The sequence below is a fragment of the Balaenoptera borealis genome (assembly GCF_965194805.1).
Source record: "Balaenoptera borealis genome assembly, chromosome: 9".
Classification (NCBI taxonomy): Eukaryota; Metazoa; Chordata; class Mammalia; order Artiodactyla; family Balaenopteridae; genus Balaenoptera; species Balaenoptera borealis.
In genome coordinates, this window is record NC_138873.1 from 51,508,677 (window position 1) to 51,522,152 (window position 13,476).

Consider the following 13,476-nt stretch of genomic DNA (forward strand, 5'->3'; position numbering starts at 1 on the left):
TCCCCAGTTGCGGCAAGCGGGGGCCACCCTTCATCGTGGTGCGCGGGCCTCTTCACTATCGCGGCCTCTCCTGTTGCGGAGCACAGGCTCCAGACGCGCAGGCTCAGTAGTTGTGGCTCACGGGCCCAGCCGCTCCGCGGCATGCGGGATCCTCCCAGACCAGGGCCTGAACCCGTGTCCCCTGCACTAGCAGGCAGACTCTCAACCACTGCGCCACCAGGGAAGCCCCTCTTTTTCTTTTTTTTAATGACCTTTTACAAATATAAAAATCTTCCTCTTCTCACTGGCCATACAAAAGCAGATGGGCCAGATTTGCCCTGTGCAAGCTGTGGTTTGCTGACCCCTGGACTAGATAATAAAATTAAAGCCATAAGAGATAATGTATTAAATTAATTTATAAAACTGATAAAATCAGGAACAGAATTTAAATACTCATACTTCATTCAGTATACCATTCTACGTCTATGAAACATCTCTACCTTACCTGAAATTCATCGAAACATAAGAGACATGCTTCTTCACTGATTTCTTCAGCTATAGGAGCTATTGGATCGTATGATTTAGCCATAAATCCTGGTTTCCTTTTTGGCAAACTCTGTTTAAGGCGGTGTATTCCTTAAATGGATGAAATTAAACACAAATCAAATATTGTATTAACAGTACATTTTAGATAACTAAAACATATTTTTAAAATCTCTAAATGAAACACAGTGTGAACATAAAAATGAAGTTTAAATTTCACATACAAACAAATATGATTATTGAGGTTGGTTGCAGTTTCTCTACCTCAAAATAAGTTGTTCACGTATTACTATATTCCCATGGTTGTAATGACACTTTGTGGTCATTCCATCTCCACTCTTCAATCACTTCAGAGATGACAAAGCGATAGAATAGATGATTAGATTGTGACTGATGGATCAACACACGGATCTTAGCCCTGAGGATTTCAGAGATGCAGGCAAAGGAGGTGATCCTGTGCTCTATGTCTAGCATATCTAATCAGGATGTTCCCTTGTTACCAGCCAGTCCCACTTCGTTCACTATATGTTACTAAATGCTGAAAGTATTCTAAAAAAAGTACAATATTCCTGCCCAGAGAAGGTTACAGTATAGCTAGTAAACAAATAATGCAAAGATGAAATAACATAACCCTGACAAAGAAATAAAGCATACATACAAGAACAAACTGAATGCTTACATGCTAAGGTGACACAGAGGAAAAGGCCTAATCAAGAATAACTTTGTGAAACAGGTGAGGCTTAAACATTTCTTATTGATCCTTAGTAGAAAGAGAAAATGCCTGACCTTCATAGAGTAACCTCTGTTCTCTGATTTGGAAGTAATGAATTTGTCTCTAGGACCAACTCTGGACACATTACTAATTGCTTCAATATAGCACAAAACAAATGAAACCAAATAAAATCTTACTTTTAGCAAAAATCTAATTTTTTAAAAGATTAAGAACTTTAAGATGAGAAAAATTATTTTGTAGTGTTTGTCCATTTAAAAATCACTTCTTTCAGATCATTAACTTACTTTTGTGAACATCTAGCATGAAACCATGAAAATGAACCCGTTTTTTCCTCTTCATTTCCACATAAGCATAAAACATGTCCATCACCATTGTTTTCCCTGTACCTTAAAAAAAAAAACAACTATTAAACAGTATGTACTGATTGCTCTAATGATTGTTCATTAGCTTTGGGATAATGAAACCACACTCTGCTACTGGAAAGCTTAAGACTATGTTAACTTTTTTAAAAGCAGTGTTTATTTCTTATGCTAAAGTACCTAAAAATAAAATATTGATATTATTCTTTTCTGTTAAAATCCTGTTTTTAGGAAATACAACATTTAGTTAGCACTCCAGGGACTATTTCCTCCAGAGAACTATGCTTTTAAACTGGCAAGATTTACAGATTATTCATTCTTCAGTTTCTCTTCCAAAAGGCACAGTATAAATAAAATAACTTTAATTAAGTAATTATTTATTGGGCCATTACAAAGGATGAGGAACTGTCTTAGGCACTATAGGAAAATTTACCAGTGAAAAATAAGAAAATACAGATTAGCACCTAACATAAACACTGAAAATAAATAATAGATGTTAGAGCTGGAGAATTGCCAATTATGACACTTTTTTCAAAAAAAATTTATTTGTTTGTTTATTTATTTTTGGCTGCATTGGGTCTTCGTTGCTGAGCGCGGGCTTTCTCCAGTTGCAGTGAGCGGGGGCTACTCTTCCTTGCAGTGCACGGGCTTCTCATTGCGGTGGCTTCTCTTGTCGTGGAGCACAGGCTCTAGGTGCGTGGGCTTCAGTAGTTGTGGCACATGGGCTCAGTAGTTGTGGCACGCAGGCTCAGTAGTTGTGGCTTGCAGGCTCTAGAGCGCAGGCTCAGTAGTTGTAGCACATGGGCTTAGTTGCTCCATGGCTTGTGGGATCTTCCCCCACCAGGGCTCAAACCTGTGTCACCTGCACTGGCAGGGGGATTCTTAACCACTACGCCACCAGGGAAGTCCTATAACACTTTTTTAAAAAGCTGAGAATACTGGCTTTCAAAATGAGGCTTACTTAAAGAAATTCAGATACAGTTAACCCTTATAATTAAATTATCTAATTTTCAGCACTCAAACTGTTAATCACTACGATCACATTAGTAATCGAATCATCAACAGCCTGAGCATTTCACAAGGCATGCACAGGAAGCCTATTCCCTCACAGAAAGCCCAGAGCTCTGGGGACACTGACAGTGGTCAAGTTTGGTTCACACCCAGCATTACCCAGCAGGCAGGCCAGGGGATGCTGGTCTTGCCTCTCATCCTCACTGCTTCCTCCACCACCACCTTACCAAAGCGTCCAGGCTCTCCTTGCAGGAGCTGCAATTATTATTATTATTATTATTTTTAATCAGTCATCAATTTTATAGACATCAGTGTATACATGTCAATCCCAATCGCCCAATTCAGCACACCACCATACCCACCCCACTGCAGTTTTCCCCCCTTGGTGTCCATACGCTTGTTCTCTACATCTGTGTCTCAACTTCTGCCCTGCAAACGGGTTCATCTGTACCATTTTTCTAGGTTCCACATACGTGCGTTAATATACGATATTTGTTTTTCTCTTTCTGACTTACTTCACTCTGTATGACAGTCTCTAGATCCATCCACATCTCAACAAATGACTCAATTTCGTTTCTTTTTATGGCTGAGTAATATTCCATAGTACATATATACCACAACTTCTTTATCCATTCGTCTGTCAATGGGCATTTAGGTTGCTTCCATGACCTGGCTATTGTAAATAGTGCTGCAATGAATATTGGGGTGCATGTGTCTTTTTGAATTATGGTTTTCTCGGGGTATATGCCCAGTAGTGGGATTGCTGGGTCATATGGTAATTCTATTTTTAGTTTTTTAAGGAACCTCCATACTGTTCTCCATAGTGGCTGTATCAATTTACATTCCCACCAACAGTGCAAGAGGGTTCCCTTTTCTCCACACCCTCTACAGCATTTGTTGTTTGTAGATTTTCTGAGGATGCCCATTCTAACTGGTGTGAGATGATACCTCATTGTAGTTTTGATTTGCATTTCTCTAATAATTAGTGATGTTGAGCATCTTTTCATGTGCTTCTTGGCCATCTGTATGTCTTCTTTGGAGAAATGTCTATTTAGGTCTTCTGCCCATTTTTGGATTGGGGTGTTTGTTTCTTTAATATTGAGCTGAATGAGCTGTTTATATATTTCGGAGATTACTCCTTTGTCTGTTGATTCGTTTGCAAATATTTTCTCCCATTCTGAGGGTTGTCTTTTCGTCTTGTTTATGGTTTCCTTTGCTGTGCAAAAGCTTTTAAGTTTCATTAGGTCCCATTTGTTTATTTTTGTTTTTATTTCCATTACTCTAGGAGGTGGATCAAAAAGGATCTTGCTGTGATTTATGTCATAGAGTGTTCTGCCTATGTTTTCCTCTAAGAGTTTTATAGTGTCTGGCCTTACATTTAGGTCTTTAATCCATTTTGAGTTTATTTTTGTGTATGGTGTTAGGGAGTTTTCTAATTTCATTCTTTTACATGTAGTGTCCAGTTTTCCCAGCACCACTTATTGAAGAGGATGTCTTTTCTCCATTGTATATTCTTGCTCCTTTATCAAATATAAAGTGACCATAGGTGCGTGGGCTTATCTCTGGGCTTCCTATCCTGTTCCATTGATCTATATTTCTGTTTTCGTGCCAATACCATATTGTCTTGATTACTGTAGCTTTGTAGTATAGTCTGAAGACAGGGAGCCTGATTCCTCCAGCTCCGTTTTTCTTTCTCAAGATTGCTTTGGCTATTCGGGGTCTTTTGTGTTTCCATACAAATTGTGAAATTTTTTGTTCTAGTTCTGTGAAAAATGCCATTGGTAGTTTGGTAGGGATTGCATTGAATCTGTAGATTGCTCTGGGTAGTATAGTCATTTTCACAATGTTGATTCTTCCAATCCAAGAACATGGTATATCTCTCCATCTGTTGGTATCATCTTTAATTTCTTTCATCAGTGTCTTATAGTTTTCTGCATACAGGTCTTTTGTCTCCTTAGGTAGGTTTATTCCTAGGTATTTTATTCTTTTCATTGCAGTGGTAAATGGGAGTGTTTCCTTAATTTCTCTTTCAGATTTTTCATCATTAGTGTATAGGAATGCAAGAGATTTCTGTGCATTAATTTTGTATCCTGCTACTTTACCAAATTCACTGATTAGCTCTAGTAGTTTTCTGATGGTATCTTTAGGATTGTCTATGTATAGTATCATGTCATCTGCAAACAGTGACAGTTTTACATCTTCGCTTCTGATTTGAATTTCTTTTATTTCTTTTTCTTCTTTGATTGCTGTGGCTAAAACTTCCAAAACTATGTTGAATAATAGTGGTGAGAGTGGGCAACCTTGTCTTCTTCCTGATCTTAGTGGAAATGGTTTCAGTTTTCACCATTGAGACCGATGTTGGCTGTGGGTTTGACATATATGGCCTTTATTATGTTGAGATAAGTTCCCTCTTTGCCCACTTTCTTGAGGGTTTTTATCATAATTGGATGTTGAATTTTGTTGAAAGCTTTTTCTGCATCTCTTGAGATGATCATATGGTTTTTCTCCTTCAATTTGTTAAGCATGGTTTATCACATTGATTGATTTGTGTATATTGAAGAATCCTTGCATTCCTGGGATAAACCCCACTTGATCATGGTGTATGATCCTTTTAATGTGCTGTTAGATTCTGTTTGCTAGTATTTTGTTGAGGATTTTTGCATCTATGTTCATCAGTGATATTGGCCTGTAGTTTTCTTTTCTTGTGACATCCTTGTCTGGTTTTGGTATCAGGGTGATGGTGGCCTCATAGAATGAGTTTGGGAGTGTTCCTCCCTCTGCTATATTTTGGAAGAGTTTGAGAGGATAGGTGTTAGCTCTTCTCTAAATGTTTAATGGAATTTGCCTGTGAAGCCATCTGGTCCTGGGCTTTTGTTTGTTGGAAGATTTTTCATCACAGTTTCAATTTCAGTGCTTGTGATTGGTCTGCTTATATTTTCTATTACTTCCTGGTTCACTCTCAGAAGGTTGTGCTTTTCTAAGAATTTGTCCATTTCTTCCAGGTTGTCCATTTTATTGGCATAGAGTTGCTTGTAGTAATCTCTCATGATCTTTTGCGTTTCTGCAGTGTCAGTTGTTACTTCTCCTTTTTCATTTCTAATTCTGTTGATTTGAGTCTTTTCCCTTTTATTCTTGTTGAGTCTGGCTAATGGTTTATCAATTTTGTTTATCTTCTCAAAGAACCAGCTTTTAGTTTTATTGATCTTTGCTATTGTTTTCTTTGTTTCTATTTCATTTATTTCTGCTCTGATCTTTATGATTTCTTTCCTTCTGCTAACTTTGGGTTTTGTTTGTTCTTCTTTCTCTAGTTCCTTTAGGTGTAAGGTTAGATTGTTTACTTGAGATTTTTCTTGTTTCTTTAGGTAGGCTTGTATAGCTATAAACTTCCCTCTTAGAACTGCTTTTGCTGCATCCCATAGGTTTTGGATCGTCGTGTTTTCATTGTCATTTGTCTCTAGGTATTTTTTGATTTCCTCTTTGATTTCTTCAGTGATCTCTTGGTTATTTAGTAACGTATTGTTTAGCCTCTATGTGTTTGTGCTTTTCACGTTTTTTCCCTTGTAATTCATTTCTAATCTCATAGCATTGTGGTCAGAAAAGATGCTTGATATAATTTCAATTTTCTTAAATTTACTGACGCTTGATTTGTGACCCAAGATGTGATCTATCCTGGAGAATGGTCTGTGTGCACTTGAGAAGTGTAATCTGCTGTTTTTGGATGGAATGTCCTATAAATATCAATTAAATCTATCTGGTTTATTGTGTCATTTAAAGCTTCTGTTTCCTTATTTATTTTCATTTTGGATGATCTGTCCATTGGTGTAAGTGAGGTGTTAAAGTCCCCCACTATTATTGTGCTACTGTCGATTTCCTCTTTTAGAGCTGTTAGCAGTTGCCTTATGTATTGAGGTGCTCCTATGTTGGGTGCATATATATTTATAATTGTTATATTTTCTTCTTGGATTGATCCCTTGATCATTATGTAGTGTCCTTCCTTGTCTCTTGTAACATTCTTTATTTTAAAGTCTATTTTATCTGATATGAGTATAGCTACTCCAGCTTTCTTTTGATTTCCATTTGCATGGAATATCTTTTTCCATCCCCTCACTTTCAGTCTGTATGTGTCCCTAGGTCTGAAGTGGGTCTCTTGTAGACAGCATATATATGGGTCTTGTTTTTGTATCCATTCAGCAAGCCTGTGTCTTTTGGTTGGAGCATTTAATCCATTCACGTTTAAGGTAATTATTGATATGTATGTTCCTATGACCATTTTCTTAATTGTTTTGGGTTTGCTTTTGTAGGTCCTTTTCTTCTCTTGTGTTTCCCACTTAGAGAAGTTCCTTTAGCATTTGTTGTAGAGCTGGTTTGCTGGTGCTGAATTCTCTTAGCTTTTGCTTGTCTGTAAAGCTTTTGATTTCTCCATCAAATCTAAATGAGATCCTTGCCGGGTAGAGTAATCTTGGTTGTAGGTTCTTCCCTTTTATCACTTTAAGTATATCATGCCACTCCCTTCTGGCTTGTAGAGTTTCTGCTGAGAAATCAGCTGTTAACCTTATGGGAGTTCCCTTGTATGTTATTTGTCGTTTTTCCCTTGCTGCTTTCAATAATTTTTCTTTGTCTTTAACTTTTGCCACTTTGATTACCATGTGTCTCGGCATGTTTCTCCTTGGGTTTATCCTGTATGGGTCTCTCTGCACTTCCTGGACTTGGGTGGCTATTTCCTTTACCATGTTAGGGAAGTTTTCTACTATAATCTCTTCAAATATTTTCTCTGTTCCTTTCTCTCTCTCTTCTCCTTCTGGGACACCTATAATGCGAATGTTGTTGCGTTTAATGTTGTCCCAGAGGTCTCTTAGGCTGTCTTCATTTCTTTTCATTCTTTTTTCTTTATCCTGTTCTGCAGCAGTGAATTCCACCATTCTGTCTTCCAGGTTACTTATCCGTTCTTCTGCCTCAGTTATTCTGCTATTGATTCCTTCTAGTGTAGTTTTCATTTCAGTTATTGTATTGTTCATCTCTGTTTGTTTGTTCTTTAATTCTTCTAGGTCTTTGTTAAACATTTCTTGCATCTTCTCGATCTTTGCCTCCATTCTTATTCCAAGGTCCTGGATCATCTTCACTATCATTATTCTGAATTCTTTTTCTGGAAGGTTGCCTATGTCCACTTCATTTAGTTGTTTTTCTGGGGTTTTATCTTGTTCCTTCATCTGGTATATAGCCCTCTGCCTTTTCATCTTGTCTATTTTTCTGTGAATGTGGTTTTTGTTCCACAGGCTACAGGATTGTAGTTTTTCTTGCTTCTGTTGTCTGCCCTCTGGTGGTTGAGGCTATCTAAGAGGCTTGATGGGAGGCTCTGGTGGTGGGTAGAGCTGACTGTTGCCGTCAGGAGCTGCAATTATTATACTAACTTCAAAGGCAGCTCAGGAAGCAAGATTTGAGTCTTAAATCTGTTGAGCTTTCCTCCATTCCATAAGATGACTTTGGGCCATGCCATTTGAATTGTCAGAAAGTTTTCTATATATGAAAATACAATTCACAGGACCTCCCTGGTGGCTAAGACTCCGCGCTCTCAATGCTAGGGGCCCAGGTTTGACCCCTGGTCAGGGAATTAGATCCCGCATGCAGGCTGCAATGCAGACCCAGCGCAGCCAAATAAATAAATAAATAAATAAAATATTTAAAAAAAGAAAATACAATTCACCAGACAGATTTTTAATGAGAAGACCATTTAGATTGAAAAGTAATTTTTTGCAAAAATATTCAGTACAAGTCTCTTGATACAGTGAGTGGCAGCAAATTTTATATCATTACATTTACACAAAGAAGTAAATTAATAAAGTTTTAAATTCTGCTGCATGAAGTGTAGTATACTTATAGATCCAGAAAAGAAGTCATGAATTATCTAACAAAAAATGTGAACAATATATATTTGAACATAATCATCGTGCTCTTCTTCAAAAATGTGCTTAAAATGTAACAAAACCATCATATAAAAAGTTTCTGAAAATAAAAGCAAAAAGAAGAAATCATAACGGAAAAAACTGATAGACTAGAATATGTAAAATTCAAACTTCTGAATATCAAAATCACCATAAATAAAATATTCTTATTTATTTAATCAACATATTTTCATTGAATGCCTACCATGTGTGAGGCCCTATTCTAGGTGCTTATTAGGAAATGGCAGTGAACAAAACTAACAAAAATCCCTGTCCTCATGGAACTTGGCAGTTTAACATTATATATCTTTATATCTTTTCCTCATACACTGTTGGTGGGAATGTAAATTGGTGCAGCCGCTATGGAAAACAGTATGGAGACTCCTTAAAAAACTAAAAATAGAACTACCATATGATCCAGCAATTCCACTCTTGGGTATATATCTGGAAACAATGAAAACACCAACTTGAAAAGATACATGCATCCCAATGTTCACAGCAGCACTATTTACAATAGCCAAGACATGGAAGCAACCCAAGTGCCCATCAACAGACAACTGGATTAAGAAGATGAGCCCTATGTCACTCCAACTTTTAGCTTGGAGGCACCTTCCAGATTGCTGCACAGAGAAGGTGAATCCAAGTAAAACACCCAGGTCTGAGTGAGTTGAATTAAGAGAGATCAGGATTATGGGAGTCCAAAACGTAGGTGAAATTTGCAAGGCAAAGTGCCAGAGAGGAGGAAGCTGTATAATGAAAGAGCTCCAGAAACCAACAGGTGGACACTCTTGAGTCTTTGGCTGAATAACAGCTGCTCATGCGTAGGGTGATACTTCATGATGAGAGGCAAGGGAAGCTGTGTTATGAACCACTAGGAAACTGTGTGATAAACAATTTCCAGAGATACTGATACATACAACAACTTGAATGACTCTCCAATGAATTACACTGAGTGGAAAAAAAAACCAAAGCCAATCTTAAAAAGTTACATACTTTTTCATTTATATAACATTTTTTTTAATTGATTTGTCTCCATTTAATCTTTTTTTTAATTAATTAATTTATTTGTTTTTGTTTTTGGTTGTGTTGGGTCTTCGTTGTGGTGCACGGCTTCTCATTGCGGTGGCTTCTCTTGTTGTGGAGCACGGGCTCTAGGCTCGCAGGCTCAGTAGTTATGGCTCGCGGGCTCTAGAGCGCAGGCTCAGTAGTTGCAGTGCACGGGCTTAGCTGCCCCGCGGCATGTGGGATCTTCCCGGACCAGGGCTCGAACCCGTGTCCCCTGCATTGGCAGGTGGACTCTTAACCACTGCGCCACCAGGGAAGCCCTATATAACGTTTTTGAAATGACAGAATTTTAGAAATGGAGAACAGATTAGTGACTGCCAGGATGTAGAAATGGAGTGTGGATATGTATGGTTATAAAATTATGGGCAATACAAGGGATTCTTGTGGTGATACAGTTGTTCAGTATCTTGACTGTGGTGGTGGATACATGAACCTACAGAGGTGATAAAGTGTATAGAACTAAATACACACATAAATGAGTACAGCACAGCTGATGTGAAACTCGTGGATACAGAGTGCTGACTGTATTCCTTGTATGTACTAGGCCATTTTATATAAGGGACCTGAATATCACCAAATTTTGATATCCTTGGGGACCCCTAGAACCAATCCCCTGTGGATACCAAGGGATGACTATACAAGTAAAACTGGAGAAATCTGAACAAGATTGGTGAATTGTATCAATGTCAATATCCTGGTTGTAATATTTTTACTATAGTTTTGCAAAATGTTGCCTTAGAGGGGAAATGAGTGTATACAGATCTCTCTGAATTACTTCTTATAACTGTATGTGAATCTATAATTATCTCAATGAAATTTTCAATTAAAAAAAAACTTCAAATGAATCAAACTGGCATGCAAGTAACTTATTTAACTCCCTGTCAAAATAAAATTCAACATATAAAAATTATATAATCCTCACAACATTTGAAAAAAATTTTGACAAAATTCAACACACATACATGATAAAAACCCTCAGCAAACTGGGAAAAGAAGCAGACTTCCTCGACCTCATAAAGGACAAATACCAAAAAACCTACACTGAAAAGATGCTCAATATCACCAATTATTTGAAAATTGCAAAACAAAACTACAGTGTGATACCACTTCACATCCATTAGGATAGCTATTATGAAAACAGCAAACAAACAGAAAAATAATGTATTGATAAGGGTGTGGAAAAATGGAGACCCTTGTATATTACTGGTGGGAATGTAAAATTGTGCAGCTGCTATGGAAAACAGTGTGGCAGTTCCTCAAAAAATTAAACACAGAATGACCATATGATCCAGCAATTCCACTTCTGGATATACACAAAAGAATTGAAAGCTGGGATTCAAACAAATATTTGTTCATCAATGTTTATAGCAGCATTATTCACAGAAGTCAGAAGATGGAAACAACCCAAACATCCATCGACAGATGAATGGATAAACAAAATTGGTATATACAATATAATGCAATATTATTCAGCCTTAAAAAAGAATGAAAAAAAAAAAGAAAAAAAAAGAATGAAATTCTGACATATGCTACAACATGGATGAATCTTGAAGATACTACGCTAGGTGAAATAAGCCAGAAACAAAAGGATAAATATTATATGATCCCACTTACATGAGGTCCCTAGAGTCATCAAATTCATAGAGACAGAAGTAGAACAGTGGTTGCCAGGGACTGGGAAGGAGGGGGTTATAGAATGGGTGTTATTGTTTAATAGGTACAGAGTTTCAGTTTGGGAAGATAAAAATGTTCTGGAGATGAATAGTGGTGATGTTTGCATAACAATGTCAATGTACTTAATGCCACTGAACTGTACAGTTAAAATGATAAATTTTATATTATATATATGTTGCCACAATAAAAGAAACTAATACATTAAACACACACACACACACACACACCCTACAGTTAACATCATACTTAACTAGGGAAGACTGAACACTTCTCCCCTAAAATTTGACACAAGGCAAGGACATCCACTCTCATGACTTCTATTCAACATTGTACTGCATCCTAGCTAATGCAATGAGGCAAGAAAAAGAACTAGAAGGCATAGAAATTGTAAAGGAAAAAGTTAAATTGTCTTTATTCACAGATATGATTATGTTCACAAAAAATCCTGAAGAAGCTACCAAATAACCAGGAGTTATAAGAGTTAATAATTATAAGAGTTAATAATTGAATTTAGAAAGGTCATCAAAAAAATCAGTTGATTCTATACACTAGCAGTGATCAACTGGAAATTTAAATGTTAACATACAATACCATTTGCAGTAAAATACCCGGGAATAAATTTATCAAAAAATATGGCAAACCTCTGCACTACAAACTACAAAACCCCACTGAGAGAAATTAAAGAAGATATTTCAGGGACTTCCCTGGTGGCGCAGTGGTTAAGAATCTGCCTGCCAATGCAGGGGACACGGGTTCGAGCCCTGGTCCAGGAAGATCCCACATGCCACGGAGCAACTAAGCCCGTGCGCCACAACTATTGAGCCTGCGCTCTAGAGCCCGTGAGCCACAACTACTGAAGCCCACATGCCTAGAGCCCGTGCTCCACAACAAGAGAAGCCACCGCAATGAGAAGCCCGCGCACCACAGTGAAGAGTCGCCCCCACTCGCCACAACTAGAGAAAGCCGGCGCGCAGCAACAGAGACCCAACGCAGCCAAAAATAAAGAAATAAAGAAATAAAGAAGATGTTTTAAAATGAAGAAATATACCATGCTCATAGATTGGAATACTCAATATTTTAAGTTATCAATTCTCTGTAGACATTGCTCTATAGCTTCAACATAATCCCAATCAAAATCCCAGGATTTGTTTTTAAAGAAATGAACAAGCTTATTCTAAAATGAACATGGAAATGCAAAGGCCACAGAATAGCCAAAATAATCTTGAAAAAGACAAAGTTGGAAGACTCACATCACACCACAGAGATGCATCAGCAAAATCCAAGCTGTAGGAAATCCTACAGGACAAAGATGTTTATAAGTATGTATGTATACATATGTGTGTGGTGTGCACACACCCAAGCATATACTACCTCCGGATGTAAAATATAGTACTTACTGTGAGTCATTTTCAAAAATGTTTCAAAGCCATTGCCACAGTTTGTAAGCTTTGGGTGAGCAAAGGCTGTGTCTGCTTTTATTCACCATTACGTTTCCAGAAACAACAGACTGCCTGGCACAAGGCAAGTGCTCAACAAGCATTTGTCAAGTGACTGGAAGAATGAGGACAGATGTTGGAAAAAAGTAGGGAAGAAACCAGCACTAAATTTCACCTGCTTCATAATTTTGCTTTGGTCTCTACAGAATCCTAAATAAAACCTTGTAATTTTCTCAGGATAAGATTCTTACTAGGGGAGTCATTTATAAAACCTAAAAATCTTTTAAATTCTAACTTTTAAGCCTATAGTTGGGAAGCCAAAAAATGACTACTCGAGAGCCCCCTCTAGTGGTGCCCTTTTCACAGCTGACCCCCTGCAGAAGGAGCTGGAAGTGGTAATACCTCCACCACTGCCTCCCACCCGAGAAGAATTTTGCTTTCCAACTCCTAACCTTAAAACCAGTCTACCTTTCCACTGGTGAAATTATCAATGTGAAACAGGTAAGGTTAAACCAGGAGACAGCAAAAAAGGGACTGACAAACAAAAATGTACTTTATTCTCTTCTAATGTACGGGAGAAATCATTAACCCTGCCATCACCACTCATTCTGCTAGTCTAGAGCTGAAACCTTGTTGTAAGAAAGCCAGCTGTAGGGTAAGAATGAAGCCACAAAATACTACTACTGCAGCTTTTGACTTTTGCATGAGATATGATAAGCATTTTATTAATGAAAACA

At 37.6% G+C, this 13,476-nt stretch overlaps 1 protein-coding gene across 9 annotated transcripts in view; it reads right to left on the bottom strand.

Moving 5' to 3' along the window:
- AFG1L (AFG1 like ATPase) overlaps window positions 1-13,476 on the bottom strand; it is a 260,517-nt gene that overhangs the window by 171,403 nt on the left and 75,638 nt on the right. For all 9 annotated transcript variants that reach the window (XM_082404818.1, XM_082404817.1, XM_082404816.1 and 6 more), the window contains 2 exons: window positions 1,540-1,641; window positions 485-615 (listed from right to left, as the gene is read on the bottom strand). In XM_082404818.1, coding sequence (XP_082260944.1) covers window positions 485-615; window positions 1,540-1,641 — 233 coding nt within the window. The remainder of the gene's footprint in view (window positions 1-484; window positions 616-1,539; window positions 1,642-13,476) is intronic.